The sequence below is a fragment of the Strix aluco genome, chromosome 3, assembly GCF_031877795.1.
Source record: "Strix aluco isolate bStrAlu1 chromosome 3, bStrAlu1.hap1, whole genome shotgun sequence".
Lineage (NCBI taxonomy): Eukaryota > Metazoa > Chordata > Aves > Strigiformes > Strigidae > Strix > Strix aluco.
Window position 1 is genome coordinate 69,722,158 of NC_133933.1, and position 19,408 is coordinate 69,741,565.

General features: G+C 40.9%; 1 protein-coding gene across 3 annotated transcripts; it reads left to right on the plus strand.

The window, feature by feature from the left end:
- The first annotated feature begins 925 nt into the window (after positions 1 to 925).
- SLC18B1 (solute carrier family 18 member B1) lies at positions 926 to 19,350 on the plus strand. Of its 3 annotated transcripts, none has more exons than XM_074819074.1 (14): positions 926 to 1,330; positions 2,122 to 2,261; positions 3,323 to 3,418; positions 5,103 to 5,176; positions 5,949 to 6,096; positions 8,870 to 9,026; positions 10,534 to 10,670; positions 12,348 to 12,449; positions 13,419 to 13,510; positions 14,614 to 14,709; positions 15,521 to 15,595; positions 17,042 to 17,135; positions 17,236 to 17,282; positions 18,823 to 19,350. In XM_074819074.1, the coding sequence occupies exons 2-14, from the start codon at positions 2,130 to 2,132 to the stop codon at positions 18,893 to 18,895; spliced, it is 1,323 nt and encodes a 440-aa protein (XP_074675175.1). In that variant the 5' UTR covers positions 926 to 1,330; positions 2,122 to 2,129; the 3' UTR covers positions 18,896 to 19,350. The 3 variants fall into 3 exon arrangements, with proteins under 3 accessions (XP_074675175.1, XP_074675173.1, XP_074675174.1); XM_074819072.1 differs by lacking the exon at positions 926 to 1,330 and adding an exon at positions 1,499 to 1,646; XM_074819073.1 differs by lacking the exon at positions 926 to 1,330 and adding an exon at positions 1,546 to 1,646 and having other exon boundaries at positions 2,125 to 2,261.
- Positions 19,351 to 19,408: the final 58 nt, after the last annotated feature.

Sequence of the window (19,408 nt, forward strand, 5' to 3'; positions counted from 1 at the left end):
ATATCTAGCCTGAGTTTACTTCTGATCAGTTTATAGCAATTAATTCTTGTGACAACTTTGTCATTCAGCTCTTCTGTTACTGTTTTGTGGATCCTGTAACTTGGTAGAGGCTGTGTACATGATCAATGATCTTGCTGGGTCTATCAGTCCTAAGATGCCATCCTGAATCTCCTTTTGGTATGGAAGACAGGGACATTACACCTCTTTTAAAAACAGACGAATTTTTGTGCTTACAAGGCAAACCAGCAGTCCTACAGTATCTGCCAGCCACCCCTGAGGGAACCTTAGAGGGCAAAGCTGAGCCAAAGGTGTTTTCAGGAAAGGCAGTCAGGTCAGTCAGCTGTAGCAAGGCAGAGTCCCTGGAGCTGATCCCTCCTTTACCATCCAAATTTTCTTTAGCTGCACAAACTGCGATGTACCTCTCGGGTCCCTGACCCCAGCTCCCCCAGTCACAATAACATAATATTAATAAATTATTTGAGCTCCCACTTTAATACACTTGGGATTTACACTTCCATTTTGAGGCTTTTCTGTAACATGTACTGTTCTGCTTGTCAGAAACATCATTCTAATGTGCAGGTGAGGTATAGTTGTGTTCAGCAAGTACCCTCAAATAGGGTTTGCTACCTAGTGTGCAAAAGCTAGTCTTACACACAGAGCTGAGGTATCAGTTTGTTCCGTATTTGCTCAAAGATGGGTGCTAGGTGATAATTCCACAAAGCTAACACACCACACAAAGGAAATTCAAGGTATTTATACACTTCAGGCTACATGATTACATATATACTCCAATGACTATTGGTTGGTTACTTATCACTTTTTTCCCTCATTGGTTAGTAACATGCCTCGTCTCGATTTAAAGTTAGTGGGTTTTAATTTTTCTGCACCAGTTCAAAGGGTGGGGGTCTTTATTCAGGCAGGGGTCTTTGAGGCAGTGGGTGTGATTTTTACTACTATATAGAGGACAGTTCTTCTAAAGGACACTCTAATTAAACTGATTTACAGTAAACAATTTTCAACAAGCGTCCAAGTTCCAGGATGTTTCTCTTCTTCAAGGACTGTAGCTCCTGATTAGAAGTTCCTTACTAATTATCGTTGACGGTTTAAAGAACAGGCTGACCGAACTGATGCGTCTTATCTCTCCTTGTATGTGATGAGAAACATTTGTATGGACAATAATGCGTCCTATGTGTCCTCGTGCTTGATGAGCAACATTTGTGCAGACTACGTACCCACTCGTTCTCCTGACAGCTTTGTCCGCTGCCTCCTCGGTTTTCTTGGCCCGTAGCCTCCCGAAGCCGCTGTACCGAGAGACCCGGTTTCGGGTCCGGTAAGTAGGCAGCTCCCCGGCGCCAGCCGCGCGGCGTGACCAGCTTGCCTAAAGCCCGGCGCCCGCGGCCGGCCCCCGGTGCCCTCCCCGCCGGGGCCCGCTGGGCAGCCGGCCCCGCAGGCCGAGCGTGCTCCCTGCCGGCGGCCGGGCCGCCGGGGCTGGCGTTGGCCCCGGTGCGCTGACAGCCCGCGGCCGGGGCCAGGCGGGGCCGGGGCCGCCCCGCACCGCCCCGTGCCGGGCCGGCCATTGCGGGCGCGGCGCTCCTTCCCCATGGGCAGCCGGGCGGCGGGCGGCATGGGGAGCGAGCAGCCCCCAGGTGGGTGGGAGGGAGGCGGGGGGCGCCCGCGTTTCTCCGCCGGTGACCGGGGCGCTGCTGGCGCCGGCCGGGCCGGGCCGGAGCTGAAGGGCCGCTGGGCAGCGCCGGAGCAGGGAGCGGTCGTGCGGGGGGTGGCGGCGGGTTTCTCCCCGAGGTTGCGTCCGGCGGTGCCGCGTACTGGGGCTGTCCCCGCGAGGCGTGCGCTCACACGCGTGGGGCCGGGCCGGGCCCGCGGTCGCGGCGGGGCGGCTCCTGCGAGAGCCGGTGGGCTGAGGGGGGCGGCGGGCCGGCATCGCGCCGCGCCGGGGGCCGCTGCCTCTGCGGCGCAGTGCGGCCCCGGCCTGCGGGGGGAGATTTGATTCCCCGGAGCCGGGAGGGCAGAGCTTTATGCGGATTTCAAACCCGATTTGCAAATCGTAATTCCCTCTACCAGTTCATGATAATTTACTTTTTCCTTGTCATTTTGCATTTTAAGAAGATGGCATGCCAGAAGCACTTGGTGAGGAGTCAAGGCGGCTTACCAGGGAACAGCTATTTACAGTGGTCGCGGCAGCGTCTATAAACTTCAGTTCAATGATATGCTATTCAATCCTGGGACCCTTTTTCCCTTCAGAGGTAAACAAACAATTTAGCCAGCTACTCTTTAGATTATTTTCCGCATGTTGAAACTTTTAAAAGGATCTTGAACACCGTGGGACCTTCATGTCTGGCTGTAAGCTCCAAGTTAAACTTTTCAGTTGTGGGAATTCATAGTGATAGCCTGGTGCTGGCTAAAATAGACTAGAGTGTGTGTAACGGTGGCCTGGATCCTGTCCATGGACTAATTCGTCTTCCCTGTGGCTGCAGAGGAGACAGCAAACTAATGAAATGAGGTAGAAGTTGAAATGGATGCTTGGGGAATGAAGTAGTTTTTTGCCCAGTGTTGTGCAGCCGTTTGGTAGTAAAGCTGAGATTAAAACTGCACATGTCCTGGCTTGCATTTCAGTGCCACTTAATGACTTTTTATTTATAGCTACCTCTCTGTTAACACATTCTGGGCCATCATTCACTGTGTTAAACTTCCTGACCGAGCAACTGGAGAGGAAAAAAATAATTCTTTGCTTATGTTGAGTGAATACAATGTTTAAACACAGGATGCAAAAAAGTGGTCATGGTGCCTTTGCAGCAGAAATCCATTTCTCATGACCAAGTTGTTCCCAAGTACTAACACAGAAATGTTAAGATTATTTTTGCTCTAAATATGCCTATGTACTGCTTGTACCCAAGTAAGTGTACTTTGCCAGTTGCATAAGTCAAAAATTTTCCTGGTTCTTGTCATGGGGAGTCATGGTGCAGTGAAGATAACAGATAACACTGTTCACTGCCCTCTCGCCAGACTTTATACAGCTGAAGCCACCTATATAACGTCTGGTCACGTGTTCAGTAGTTCAGCAAACAGCACAGTGTTTTCATTCGTTGAGGAATTAACGTTGCTTTTCCCTTGATAGCTTAAATAGAAGCACAACATAGTCTTTAAGTTGCTGTGTTGTTACTTTATGAGCTGCTATTGCCTTTGAGAAAGGAAATTGCTTTGTAACTGCACTAGTAGAGAATTAAAAAAAAATTAAATGTAGAAGGCATGAATATTACCTCAAGAATTTGCTTCCATCGTTACACAGTTGTGATCTTTTTTGCAGGCAGAAAAAAAAGGTGCCAGTGACACCGTTGTTGGCCTGATTTTTGGATGTTTTGCTTTGGTCAATTTCTTGTCGTCTTTAATCTTGGGAAATTATGTAAGTATAATTGAAGCTGTAATTTATTTCTGTGATGACACAGGTTGGTACCTGAAGACAGTTCTCTAAGGCTGAGAAAAGAGCTGTCTCTTCAGTAGCACTCCTTCAGGTTTGTGTCTGCAGTAACTGGAGCCTGGCCAGTCAGTCTGAATCTGATCTAAGTCTTGTCAGTACAATTTAAAAATTACTCTTCTACAGTTTTGACGGTAGCATAGGGTGGCAGACACGTAACTGTTTTGTTTCTCTGGTTAACTGTTCTGTTTGCTTCTGAGTAATCTGCTGATCAATTCTCCTTTCTATTATCTCCTTTCCCTCTCCCCTCCCTCCATTTTATTTATTGCACTTATATATTCTGTTTGCCTTTGGCACTGTTGTTAAGGTGTATATTTTTTTTCTCTAGTTAGCTTCATCCCTTCTTCTTTTTTGGTATGTTGTCTTTTTTGTAACATTTCCTCCTATTATGACTCCTTGCTGCTTAACTCAGTTTCCCCTTCCGCTTCATTATACAGCAGTATAAAAGAAATGCGTCTAGTTCTTGCAAATTCAGTTTTCCTACAGATTCAGCATTTTTCTCATGCTGGAGAAATTACAAATAAATTATATAACAGTTTGTTTGCTTATATGCTGGGGCACCACTGTGTATGCATATTTGGCTAGGGCTGCTCAGGATCATACCCTAAGTTGGGGCTGCTGCAGTTTCATAGTATTCTCTTTCTTTGATTGGGCAGTCTTTTTGCTGACCCCATGGTGAATGATTTTCTCTGGTGGTGAGGTGGCTCATCAAGGTGTCACACAAGTGCCATTGGTAAGTCCAGTCCCAGTGCCTGTGATGGCATTCAACTATGGCACAACCCTCACCGAGTACTTTGCAGGGGAGAGAGAGAGTGAGCACGCCATCCTCACTGCAGACAGGTGAGGTGAGCACCAATAGAGGTGGACAGTCCAGAAGTTAGAAATCCTGAGGATTTCAGTGAAACTCGGCAAAATATGGGCTTTAGTAATAACGGCTGAAATACAGGGACTTTGTCCAGGCCTGAACAAGAAAAGAGTGTGAAATACCTGCTGTCCTTAGGAGAAGTTACAGCATGGAATTAGAAGCTGAGATGTACTTTGTTACGGGATTGAGTTAGCTTTACGTCATGCCTCTTGTTGTCTTTCATCCTGGAGTCTGAAATGAAGTAAGGTGGGGTCCTTTACTTGGTAATGAACGGGGAAGCCTGAAGCTACTGTGCTTCCTAGGCCAAAGCTTTGTGCTGGTGAAGGTGGTGATAAATTTGCTTTAAAATCAGCTTCCATTGACTCTCCTGAGCTATGTATTTGACAGGTATTGCTGAACTGGCATCACCCCGCAGTGCTGGAGGGGGAATGTATTACTTTGTTTATAATGAGCAGTGCTGCTGTAAACTGCTGCTCTGCAGAAGCTGTGATGCAGCGCTGTGAAATAGTTAACTGCACCATTGTCTTAATGATTTTGAAAACTGGGTTAAGTCACTTAAACGTTCAGAATGTATTTAGGTTCAGTATTGCATGAAGGCACACCAGCAGGAGCAATGTCTCCAGATCTTCTAGTAGCATATGCTGTAAAGTGCCCATAATGTTTTGATTTCTTAACAGTAACTTACATTGAAAGATTTTTGGTCTAGGCTTGAAATAATAACATGTAAAAATGGTATTTAATTTACAGCTTACACATATTGGAGCAAACTTCATGTTTGTGGCAGGGATGTTTGTTTCAGGATGTGTGACCATTCTGTTTGGGTGAGTAATTTTTGCTGGTTGATTTTGTTGCATTTGTCTTTTAATCATTTTCATCCATATGAAAAGATGGACACAAAACAAAACTGGAAACTCCTGGCCATCTTTTGAGTGTTGGTTAGGTCACCAAACTTTTTGCATCTTTTCATCTATCCCTTGTAAAGCAGAATGAACACTTCTCCCTTGCAGTAGGTTTCAAAGCCTGTTTAGTATTTTGAAAGCAAAGGAGGAAGGTTCTGCATATTTAAATAACTACCATAGTTGATGAACAGCAAGTGAGAAGTCTGTCAAAGTGCAGCAGTAAGGGAACTATTTACGAATAATGTTTTAATTATTCTTTTCTTTAAAATATTGAGTGCAAATAAGAAGCTTTGCCTGACAGGGGGAGGGGCTAAGCCACTAATTTTAGCAAAATAAAAGTTTTATTAACAATGAAGGAAGCTCTTACTAGGTAGTTGTAACTCATTGCATCAGACTCCTTGCACAGTTGCTTGGAAAAGCTATGAAATACAACAGAAGATGGCACTGGAGTTTTTCACAGGTTAGGTTTTTCGTGCTCTTTTCACCACCAAAGAAAGGAGAAAAGGAGAAAGCTGCCAGAAACAGTTTGGTGGAATTTGAATGACTTCACTGGTATGATACAAAAAGATGTGGCAAAAGAAAGCATTGAGTGTCTTGTAACTGTGTCCTTTAATTAGTAAGATACGATGCTCCAGGGCCCTTAGTAGATGACTTGTTGGATCCTGAGAGATCTCCATTTTCTGTTTTTTTCCAGAATGCTGGACAAGGTGCCAAGTGGACCGATGTTCATTGGTTTGTGCTTTTTAGTAAGAGCAATGGATGCAGTAGGTTTTGCAGCAGCAATGACAGCATCATTTTCAATCCTTGCAAAAGCATTTCCCAATAATATAGCTACTGTCCTGGTAAGTGCAAAAACCAGTGTTACAGCTGAGTACCCGCAATATGATAAATTGTCAGCAGGCAGCTTAAAACCAGGAGGAGAAAATCTGCTGTCTCATGTGCAGGCATATTTGAAATTGTCACATAATGTTGGTTTGTTTGTAGTCTAGAATCACAATCCTAGAACAAGTTTAGACCTTAGCACAACTTCAATTAGATATAAATTAAGCAGTATGTATTAGCTGCTTATATTTTGAAGACAGCTGAGCATTGATGGCAGTAATTATCTCTTCAGCTGAAATCAGACTATTAAAATACTAATACAGCTTTTAGCAACTACTTCTACATGGATGGTAAGAATCCATGTGGATGGATTCAAGAAACTTGATTAATTCATTCAAATAATGTTGATTTAAATGACCGAAAGATGCAAAACTGGAAACAATTTTGGTTTCATTTTTCTAATCTATTGATAAAAGTGATGTATGACAACAGGAGAGCTAGAATGTCTTGAAATCTGGAGGGCAGTATTTCTGGTCATCAATGATTCACTACAACCAGAGATACTACCCTTATTTAGCTGGTTTTTATGATGTTAAGTAAAAAAAAAGTTTTGTATTTAATAAAATGTTGCTTTTTTTTTCTCTTTTTCAATAAATTCTGGTTTCAATTAAAATATAGACTGACAGAAATAACTGGGTTAAATTTTAATGGGTGAACAAATGTTAAGAACATCCTTCAGAACATTTAATAAAATTGAAAAAGTAGATGCTTTTATTTTAGTAATATTGTTGTTAAGCTGTATAGTTACTTTTATAAATAAATGTCTATAAAAATATGACCTCCTGATTAGCAGAAAATTACTAAATTGTATCAGCAGTGAGGGGCTGGCAATTTCCTTGGAAAGCAGGTTATTGTAATCATGTTTTGTATTTATTCAGTCTATAAGGTTAAGATTTCCTGTTTACAAATTTTAAAATGCAATTTAAATAGGTAAGTAAAGTAACCTTGACTTAAAGGGACTTAGTTATCTATCTTATAATCAGAATTAAATTAAATTCTGTGGTACCAACACAATAACCATGATGCATAGATGAAAATGGTACATGGTGATGAAGGTCACCTCATGACCACAATCAGAAACACTACACAGCTGTGGCTTGGTAGCTACCTTTGTTTAAAATCTAGAAAGGGTGCTGGCAGAAGACAGAACGCTTTCAAATATCGGTCTGTTTGCCATATTACATACTCTGTCTTGTTCTGCATGAGAATAAAAGCTTTTCAAATTCATTCATGTAGACTTGCTATCCTTAAATGGACATGATGGAGGGTTCTTACTGTGAGCTCTGCTCGTGGTGGTGGCAGAGGCAGGATTAGTTGAAGAGCTGATTAGTTGAAGCAAGGTGCATCCTATGGTAAATTCATAAAGCTTGAAGGAATGGATGAGGGGAATATATGGGGAAGTTATTAAATGTAGGTATGTCAGCCTTGTAGAAGTGGCAAGTTCAGAATCTGTCAACATGATCCCTCTGTTGGGGCAGGTATGAACTTCAGAACATAAACAATACCACTTTTCTTACACTGTCAGGTTTACATTATGCTCCCCTGATCTGCAATAATGCAGTGCCTCTGCTCTGCTCCTCCCCCCCAATAATTAATTGATTTAGAAGAGTTAAATGATGTACAGCCTGATTTGAACTGAAGTCTGACCAATCATAAATATTTTTTATGGCTGATGAGCGACACGAGTAAAAGCAGTATTTGGATGCAGTTATGGTAACTCATGGGCATTCCATGTGTTGAAGTTTACCAAAATGTCTCAAATCTATCTAGAACTAATTTTGAGGCCTTCCTAGTCATGTGCTGTTATTAGTTATTTCCTTCCCCAGGAAAGTAGAAGGCTGGAACCCTAGGCTGACCTAGGGTAAAGAACTTGGCTATTGCTGACTGTGCCCACTATCAGGCCATGTGACCACTCTGACTTGTATCAGTAAAATTAAAGATGAAGATGAATCTCTGTACTATCTTTCTGGGTCCCAGAAGTTAGCAAAACTTTAACTGTAAGCAGTTATTACCACCAGCTGTTACTTGTTAAAAGGGAGTGGTCTAAGCACTGATAGTCGAGTATTGAGGCAGATGTTTGTTGACAGTGGTTATGGTGCTGTAACACAAGATTTAAGTGTAACTGTGTTATTGTCCTTTTGAAAATGAGTGTCTCATAAAAGATGCCAGATTATTAAATAGCCAAAATAATCTGAGTTTTCCCCATTACAATTTCACTGTTATTTCGTACCCCTAGTCAGTGAAACCAAACAGATGGTTATGGAGAGAAAGCTTTAACGTGGCACATGTAACTCATCCCATGAGATAATGACCCATCCAAATAGGCTTGTTTGGGTCCACCCCCTCAGGCTGGAGAGTAACTGAAGGTGGGGGAGATGATCACTTCACCCAGAGTTGTTCTACAGATGCTTTCCATCAGTAGAGCATTTGTCTTGCCTCAGGACTGGGATGTGTTAGGTGAGAGCAGAGTAGTTAATGCTGCAGTAGAGGTGGTTCTCCCATAGTGAAGCAAAGGAGGTGACTGCTGTCACGCAGGCAACTGTGAAATTCCTTTTGCTGTCCCACTTTGTGAAGGTCTCTACTAATCATTATCCCTCTTAGTGATGTGGTGCCTTTTTCTTTTCACTAGCCGGACTATGTTGTGCTGCTCCTCAGAAAAATTGATTGCTTTTATTGTTACATTAGAGTTTCTCAGCATTCTTTTTTTTGCTGGCTTTCTTTTTCATCCTTTAGGGCAGCCTTGAAATTTTTACAGGACTCGGACTGGTGCTGGGCCCACCTTTAGGTGGCTTTTTGTATCAATCGTTTGGTTATGAGGTCCCTTTCATTACACTGGGATGCGTAGTGTTGGTCTTGGTGCCTGTAAATATGTGCCTATTGCCAAAATACGGTAAGCACCCTTCTTCCTGTCTCCTTCACTAACCTCAATTTCTCATGTATATAACTGTGTTTTAGAAAAATACCAGTTTCTAAAATCTGATACAACTCAGAGGGCAAAGCTCCAGCTGAATTAACCTGTGATCTTGATCAGGCCCATGTTTTAATGCAAACCAAAATTAGTCCATGCAGATGTCCTGGAATGAATCCAACACCTCATGACCATCTCTGCAAACACTAAGAACTCTGTGTGACAGTGAATTGAGATAAATTTTTGTTTTCTTTTGTCTCTTTAACTTCAGGGCTTGTAAAGGATCAGTTTTGTCTTCTTTGTATCAGTTTGTCATTGTAGCTAGTTGAAGAAAAGCTGGAGATAGGTTTTGCCTAAAACAAGAGAACTTGATGTGTTTGAGGGGTGACAGGAAAAAATCAGAATTACAGGGAGAATAAAAAAGGGTTTATTTATACTGAATGATGCAGTATCTGATTATCATGAATGAATGTTAAAGTTAATAAATGTGGGGTTTAACTCAAGTGCTGGAGGTCATATAAATTTGATTAAATTTTAGACGGTCCTGCTTGTATTTGACAGAAAGTTAACTTAAAGATAAATTTTCACACAAGATTGTAATTGCAAGGTCTTTTCCAGAATAAAAACTGGTAACTTTAAATTGCATTTTTAAAATATTTTTTCCTCTTAAATATGAAAACCTTGGAGAATAACTTCATAATTATTGGCTTTTAGAAGAAACTGACAGTGGTTAACCGTGTGCTGCTACTGCTCGCTTCCTCCCCACCCCCCTGAGCTCTGAAATTGTGTGGAGTCATGATATTGCTAGCCAGTTTGAAATTACATTAAAGAAATTTTAGCTTTGAGCTGGTGGATGCTAATGAATGAAGTTCTAGTTCTATGTATACTTTAACACCACATTCAACTATTAAAGCACCAAGAGCATCAGGAAGAGAGCCTGCCTTAGAAATGGCATCTAACCATGACACCTGAAAGAGGCTTCCTCTCTGGAGTACAAGCTGAACATATAGGAGACCCAAATGACTAGTTGCTTAAAAATTCAGTCAGATCTCAACTAGTATATAGCAGTCTCTTTATTTTACTTTCAAAGTATGTTTCTCTGATTGGATATGAATGGTTGTTTCATGCATGTGTACATGTTTTTTTGAGACGTATCCATGAGATTTTCATTGTATAAGGGGTAGCGGAGAAGTAACTGTGTTTTCACATAATTGGGAATAGTACATGCTTTTGTTCTTTTCAAGTTGGGGATTTGCAATGTTGGAATAGAAATTGTGTACTTTTCTTCACACCTATCAAATCTGGTTTCTTAATCTAAAAATAGTGTAGGGCATAATAGTCTGCTATTGACTTTCATTTGTTACATAACAAGAGTAATAGGAGTAGAAAAGGGAAATACTGATTTTTGTTCTAAAGCAAGAAGATCAGTTATGAGCTTATGCTGCTGAAAATAATGCAATCCCCCTTCCCCCCCCTTCTCTTGAAACAGATTCGATCCCTAGCAAGGACTCCTTTTGGAAGCTCGCTCTTCTGCCAAAAATCTTACTACTCTGTTTTACTATATTTTCTCTAAGTGCATGCTTGGGCTTTTTGGATCCCACAATGTCTCTCTTTATCCTAAAGAAGGTAAGTTCTGTTAACATGAAGGGAAGTCTTGACTTGCTAAATAGTAAATAACTGGTTATAAATGTGGTTTACATATCCTGAAAAAAATTAAGCCTTATCCAACTACACTGCTTTAATTAACTGTTAATAATATGATTTCCACATAAATTGATTTTCACAGCACTGACAAATCACAGTTTCCATTTACACCATCTGTAGCCACTGGGTCTTGGTAACTTTGAGGAAATGTAAGGCCTTTAAAAATGTGCTTTTTCCACTTAATTGGCTTTCAACAGGGCATAGCAGCTGGTTTTGTGAACGAGGGACTTTGTCCTCCTTTCGGAAAGCAAATTCTGTAAAACTGAAACAGTTACTGACAGTGTTACTCCTCTTGATGTGGACGTTTGTTTTTTGGGGGATATGATATCAGAGCTCTGCCTTGTTTTACAGCAATGATAGAAATAAACTTGAAACTATGTATCTTGTCAGCTGACTTCTTCACTTGCTCATTAAAAAGGCAAATGTTGTTTTATTTAGTTTGTATTTATTTTAATATTTATTTATTTGTTTCCTACTTAATTTTATTTTTTTATTGATTTTCCCCATGGTGTTTAAGGTAATGAATTTGAAGTAAACAGTTTAAGATTCTGTTCGCGTGTGAAATTAAGCAATGCTTTTTGGGTGGTTTATTAATTGTTTTTTCCAGCGCATAGCATTTTGTTTGTGCTCCTACTTTTTGTCAGTCTAGTCCAGTACTTAGAGCGGTCATGCAGTGTGAAGGAGACTTGGTGCTAAACTCTTCCATCAGTGGAGATGTGAATGTATGTCTTCCACCACCCAGGAGGGATCTGTAATTACTCTGCTGTAGAATACTGCTCACTGGTGTGACTCTTCTACTTTCAGTCTGCGCTGTGCTAACAGATACTTGCTGTGGAAGGGCTGTAGCCTTCTTGGCAGGTGTTTTAACCACTAAATTAGAGTTATTAGCATGTGCTTGCATATGGCAAGGATATTGTGAATATTTATATAGTCCATGCCACATGAAACATCCTGGAGTACCTTCTAACTGGTAGTTAAAGCACTCATTTGAGAGACTAATATGGTTTTGGTTCCTTACACATTTTGTTTCAATATGGAAATGTGACTGCATTAGGAATGTGTAGATCTCAGGGTGTTTTCAAGAAGCCTCTTACTCATTCTCATAAAAATCCTCCTTTGGTTGAAAAGCCAGAGTTGTGTTTTATAGCACTACTTACTCTTAAGATGCAGTGATTAGCAGTAGATGACTACTGTATTTATGCTTTTCGAAGTGGAAATAAAACTGAAGATTGGAGAAGTAAAGACTAAATCCATTGGAATTTCAGGGTCTGAAATGTCTGTTTCAAATGTGCCAGATATTCATGTTAGAATACAGTGTGCTGGTGTAGGGACATAGCATAGCATTTCCTCCTGAGATTATTTGGGCTTTATCTGCATACAGTTGTGTCTGATGTTTTCACTTCATGCTTAGAAATGGAAGTGTAAGGAAACTGGAGCTCTGCTGATGACTTAAAATACTTGAAAAACCTCTGTATGATACCAGTAAAATACTTAAAATTGTGCATTTAATTATTTTGACCTAAAATATAATTCTTGGATTGTTCTTTAATGAAGGTAGCATGTATCGTTTGATGTTTTGTTTTATCTTCCTTTCCATAGTTCAAACTCCCAGCTGGTTATGTGGGCTTGGTATTCCTTGGTTTGGCACTCTCGTACTCCCTGTCTTCTCCCCTCCTCGGATTCCTAAGTGACAAACTGCCAGTGAGTATTACCCTGCTGTTGTGCAGGGTTAGTAAAGCACTTTGTGCATTTAGTTAAAACCAGAGGACTTCCCATATTGAAGCGATGGATGTAGGCCTGGTCCTGTAAAGGGATCTGTCTTTCAGGACCTTGCATGTGCAACGAATACTGCCAACTTGAAGGTCTCTTTTGCAAGGTCCAGGTAATACAAGAATGTCCAAAATAGTAAAGGATGTTGGACAAATATCCTGTAGTTGAAATGTGTTGAGCTTTTCTGGTGGACTAAGCACAATCTATTTCCAGCCAATATGGATTGGAGAGTGGGAAAATATGTCCCAGTTATCTGTGCTTTTGACCACATCTAATTTTATCAGCTTTTGAGGAGTAAAGATGTTCTGGTTAGCTGTATTGACTTTATCCACTGAAAAGTGTAATATCCAAATTAGATCAGCACACTGACTGGCTATGGTTCTTAACTGCACCGTAGAGAGACTTTGACAGTGATGGACCTAAAACTGCCTGGTTGACAGCACTGCTAATTGATGAAGGAAACCTGCACTTTGAATGCTGTGCATGAAGGACAGTACCAGTTTTCTGACACTGTTTTTTCCTGACATGAACTAATAATGACCTTTGTGCATGAGAATTCCATGCAACGCTACATGATATTTCTTACACTAAGGAGGAGTGAGACCTAAAATACTTTGCTGACAGAGAAGCACCGTTACTCAGTATCCTGAAGAAATCTCTGTATTAAGCAGCTGCTGCCAGTGATTGCATCGGTGGTGAGGAGACACAAATTCAGTGTTTCTTGATGGTGTTCAGAACTGGCAGAGAAACTGAATTCCCAGTTTGTGTGCAATGATGGTCTCTACAGGAGCCATACCTTTCAGGAGATGAAGATTTAGAAGAGGGTTATTATGAAAAACAAGATACTTGCATTACAAATTCAAATCTTTAAATTACATACCTCTTCCTTTTCTTTTACAGTACCTCAGGAAGTGGCTGCTGGTATCTGGAGGCTTAACAACAGCACTGTGCTTTTTCATGTTAGGGCCTGCTCCTGTACTGCACATTGAAAGGTATGGAACTGTCTCTTCTTGAGCCTGTCCTCTTATGATGTTTTTGTGATAGCTAACATGACCATAGTGATGTATGTCCACAAGTTTATGATTAGCAGCTCTGATCATGAAACAGGGTTTTTTTTAAGTTCTGGCATAAGACTATGAATGTAAAGCAGTGGAAGCATCTGAAATTGGAGATTTATCTTCCTTTGCTTTTTACTGTTACTATGTTTTTTCATGTTAATGTGTATGGTGGGAAGAATGCTGATTTTTATTTTCCTTTCTTCCCAATTCTGTCGCATTTCCAATGCAGCAAAACAAAGTTCTTTTTCTATCTTATTTTTTGATTTTCCCTATTTCATCAGTTTCTTAACTATAGGATTTATTTGCATGGCTGTGCAGCAGTATTGATTTTAATTCTTTCTATATATAGCTTAGTTTTCAGCTAGCTAAGTAAAGACAATGTCTGTTGCATGTGAACACTGCATTGCCATATCTCTCAAGTTAATTCACAGCAAAGCACTCTGTGACATTTACAAAACAGCTGTATAGTCCTTTTGTCCTAGGTTATATACTCTGTTAAAGGTGACGATAGGCTTGCTAAGGTGCAGAATTAGTCAACTCCTTCCTCCTAGACTTATAATTTTTAAAGAAGATCATACATTTGCAACTGGTGAGATCATATGTTTAAACTGATGAGAAAAAAAAAATCAGCAAAATCTTCGACATTCTTTTCTTTAGCTAAGTCTATCTTGTTATAATGTATTAGGCTACAAAATTTTAGCTGCAAGATCTTTCGCTTGTGCAACAAACCAAGCCCTGTATTTCTGAGATAAGCTCATCTGTCTACCTCTTCTGTATGTACTACTCTTAAAATGAACTGCATTTGATAAGGAAATATTTAATTTCAGCACAGGATTTTCAAATTATTTTACAAAGTCTTTTTTTTAAGCATAGAACTGTATTCTTCAAGTCTTAGTGTTCAATTAGAGTCCTTGGCTTCAAGAAACATAGTTTTCTGGTCAGTCATGGAGAGCTGATACAGCAGCCTTCAGTTAAACGGCGTCCTTACTTGAAAAGAGTCTTCAGCAGCTAACTTCTTTCAAATGCCTCTTTTTCAGTCAGCTGTGGATGTTTGTGCTAGTGCTAGTTTTGATTGGCTTTTCCCTTGGCATGATTGCTATCCCAGTGTTTCCAGAGATACTGCACTGCGCATAGTAAGTAACTTGGTCCAACACATCTTTCATGTTACTTAACAGTAGGAAACTGCAACTGATGTTCAGGGGTGAATATGAAGTGGTGTTTTGGTGTGGCTTTTACCCCCCTTTTTGAGGCAAAGGCAGTGAGTAACACTTAAATGTTTCCACTATTCTTTTGTCTTAGTTTTTTTCTGACTGAGCACCTCTGTCATACTCCAAATATAATTTTGTAAATATGTACTTCAGTACCATGAACACACTGAAGTCCACCAGACTTTGGGTCTCATACCATGGGGGGACCTGTGTGTGTGATTTCATATACATGGGATTTATTTCAGCTTCTGAGGACGATAAATAGCAAGCAGTCTTCACTAGATTTCCAGACTGCTTTAGTTTTAACAGCTGCACCTACAGGTGTCATGCTTGCTCAAAGTACAAGGTCTGTGATGTGGCTTGACAGTAATGACCTAGAAGGGTCTTGGTTTACTCCTGTTAGTATCTTCCTCTTGGAACAAGGTCTTATCTTCTTAAAAGTCACCTGCCACCGTTTTACACTTGCTATATGAAACATGGGGAATGAGGGATGGTGTGATGTTAGAAATCTCACTTGGAAGACATCAGAGATGAGGAGTAGCACTGTAATCCTCCAGAGAGGCAGCAAAGAAGAAAGTACTGGCTAAACAGTTATGATTCTGCTGTACGCTTTTGCTTGTTAACTATTTATGTTGTGTGTAAATTAAAAGGAGGAAAAAAACTCTTTATGGGGGAAGGCTATAGACGGAGACACAATAATGTATTGTACTACTCTAACTGGTCTGTCTTTCTGCAGTGAGAATGGATTTGAAGAAGGTCTGAGTCTGCTGGGACTGGTATCTGGGCTCTTCAATGCCATGTGGTCCCTTGGGTAGGTATACAGTCACCTTTCTGGAATCTATGAGTGTTCGTTTGTTCCCTATTGCCACATGAAAGCCTGCTGCCTTACAACAAAAAGTCTTGCACTGCAGTCATTGCATTAACCTTGATTCAGAAGGTTCTCACTAAACAGGTGCCAGGTGGACATGTTAAAACAAAACTTTTTACCCAACAAATGGATTCTGAACTTGTCTTCCTTGAAATGTATTGCCCTGCATATCAAAAAGCTGCGGTGATTAAGTGGATGTTAGCTTGTGCGTGTGGTCATTTTTCTTGTCACTGAAGTATTTAATGCTTAATACAGAGAGAGGTGGACCCTAATTTTTTAAAAGCTAAGTCCACTCACGTGGAGTGAGCTAGAAGGTATCTGCTCCTGACTAATTCTGTTCTCTCTTTTTCGTTTTCCACACTTCCTACTTTTGTCTGGGATAGCTTGGGGTAGAATCTTCTCTTTCAGGCACAGCCATTATTTAAGGTTTGTGTTTGTGTAGCTTAGCAGAGTGTGTCTGTGTTACCCAGTGGTCATCACAGAAATGAGTTAAAGGCATCGCTGGCTGAGTGACCCTTCAGAGCTGTCACTCAGTGGGAAGTGATGGAGTCCCCATATTGACAGCCACTTCCAGGATTTTTTTTATCTGCCCTTGTAGTCCTCTGTGGTTGCAGGTGGGTTTCAGTGGTACAAATTTGCACCACTTTTTTTCCAAGCTAACTGAAGTTCTAGCTGACCTGTTTATCTGGTGTAGGGTTCAGTACCAATATAGGTAGTATAAAGTTACCAAACCCCAGTTTTATGCTGCTGTCAAACCTGGTTTTATTTTGTGACTTTCTTCCAGGAGGTCTCTCTATTTTTACACAGTTTTGTCCCTTTCTGTAGTGAGAGACTGAATCATGTAAGACCTTACATAAAGTGACAGCAGCTGCATAACCTTTCATGGCATTCTTAGACAGGCATGAAGGTGCAGGGCAGTTACATACAGCTCAACCTTGCAGTGACCGCATCTGTCACAAGGTACCTCACCACCTGTATATATCCATCAGTTTTGTCTTGAAGTTTGGAAGTTTTACATTTTGAGGGATGAGATTTTAAATTTGTTCTATGACAGAATTGATTGGTGTAGATGCCCTATTCTAACATGGTCCTTAATGGGGCCTTTAAGCCTTTCCAGATATGGAAAAGGGTGCATTCAGCTTTCTGATGTGGATCCTATTTCCAGCTGAGGAGGTAACTAGTCAGGTTTATTGGGGTCATGGCAAACAAAGAATTAATGCTTATTCTGGGTTATAGGAAAGTTAGGTCTGTGGAAAACAGTCTCTTTGTTGACAAAGCGGGGAGAATCAATGGAGGGAGGCCACACAACACAGTAAAAATCTTATCTGAGAATATGATATGTTATCTTTTTTGTCTGGGATGCCAATACTTCATTTTGATTTGTTGCAGGGCATTTGCAGGTCCCACTCTGGGAGGATTTCTAAATGAAAAACTGGGTTTTGAATGGGCCTCAGCCATCCAGGGAGGATGGGCACTGTTAAGTGTAAGTAATTACACATTTTTTTCTTTTTATATCTATTGCAATTAAAAGCTATTGAATAAGGTTATTACTATTATAATTGTAACTGACTCTTTCCTCAAAGGGTCTTGCAGCTGGAATATTCTATATCACTGAGGCAACAAGGACAAGGTATGCTGAGATATTTATTCTTTATTTTACTTGCAGCCATATAAAGCAAACCTTTGAAACCTGTGCTTCCATTTTTTTCCTCACTACCAACCTGATAATGAATGACAAGATGAGCAGTAAAAATATTGCTTAATACTTTGTCTGTATGCTTTTCTAAATCCCTACTGACCTAAACAGAGACTTAAACCAGACAATGCCTGTTCTATACAAGCAACAAGACTGTGGCATTAAGAAGTAAACCCTACTGATGGTTCCTCCAGGAGTGTGTTTGTGAGCTGGAGTTGGCTGGATGGTCACATTCAGAGAGTAGTGGTCAAAGGCTCAATGTCCAGATGGAGATCAGTGATGAGTGGTGTCCCTCAGGGGTCCGTATTGGAACAAGTAGTGTTTACTGTCTTCACCAACGACATAGACAGTAGGATCAGGTGCACCCTCAGCAAATTTGCAGGTGACACCAAGCTGAGTGGTGCATTTGAGATGCCCGAGGGACAGGATGCCATCCAGAGGGACCTGGACAAGCTTGAGAAGTGGGCCCATGTGAACATCATGAAGTTCAACAAGGCCAAATGCAAGGTCCTGCACCTGGGTCAGGGCAACCTCTGGTATCAATACAGGCTGGGGGATGAAGGAATTGAGAGCAGCCCAGTTGAGAAGGACCTAGGGGTACTGGTGATTGAAAAGCTGGACATGAGCTGGCCGTGTGCACTCACGGCTCAGAAAGCCAACCATGTCCTGGACTGCATCAAAAGAAGCCTGACCAGCAGGTCAAGGGAGGTGATTCTCCCCTTCTACCCTGCTCCTGTGAGACCCCACCTGGAGTACTGTGTCCAGCTGTAGAGTCCTCAGCACAGGAAAGACATGGACCTGTTGGACTGGGTCCAGAGGAGGGCCACAAAAATGATCAGAGGGATGGAATATCTCTCCTATGAAGACAGGCCTAGAGAGTTGGGGTTGTTCATCCTGGAGAAGAGAAGGCTCTAGGGAAACCTTACTGCAGCTTTCAGCAGTTAAAGGGGACTTATAAGGAAGATGGGGACAGACTTTTTAGTAGGGTCTGTTGCATTAGGACAAGGGGTAATGGTTTTAAACTAAAAGAAGGTAGGTTCAGACTAGATATGAGGAAGAAGTTTTTTTCAATGAGAGTGGTGAAACACTGGAACAGATTGCCCAGAGAGGTGGTAGATGCCCCATCACTGGAAACGTTCAAGGCCAGGTTGGATGGGCTTTGAGCAACCTGATCTAGCTGAAGATGTCCCTGCTCATTTCAGGGGGGTTGGACTAGATGACCTTTAAAGGTCCCTTCCAACCCAAACCGTTCTGTGATTCTGTGAAATGATAGGTGTGAAAGCAGTAATACATGGTTCTGTGCAGTAGTGGGAAACTAAATCTAGTGATCCACATAGTTCTTTCCACATAATGTGTGGCTTTTTTTTTTTTTTTTTTTTGCTATAATGTTGGTATTGCACAGAGAATATTGGTATTGTATCTAGAGAATATTAAACCTGTTTCTTTCTTCCTGTTCTTTTCCTTGTGCAAACAGTTCCAGTTCCAGCCTGCAAACTTCTCCTGGTGATAATGAAGAAAGGACTCATCTGATGGGCAGTGAAACATAGCCAGACATACTTGCAATTCTCTGTTTACTATTTTGGTTTAACCTAGTGTTGAAATGAGTGGACTTAACAGTGTTTCATTATTCTGGAGCTGGAATACATACGTGATCCCTTAGTGAACAACCAGTTGTGGTTTAGTTGTAGCTGCATTACTGTTTTGAAACACTGAACACTGACTGCCTTTCTTTTGGAAGTCCTCATGTGGATTGGCTGAAGTGATGAATAATCCTCAGATGTCAGCCCGTTTAATTGTGTTTCATATACAGTGCACCACTGTATGTGAAGAGGTGTGTTTTCAAATGTTTGGTTTCTATACTTGAGCCTGCTGTGCATTATTCTTGGTAAAGCTACTATTTTGCTACCATGATTTTCTGTATTTTTTAAAAGAAAATTCATTATTTTGTAATACCTTAACAGATAACATAAAATGTTGAAATAGAATTTGGAATGACAAAGCATTAAGCACAATATTGTTTTCATTAAAGCAACTTTTTTTTTCCTAAATTTTGTGAATTT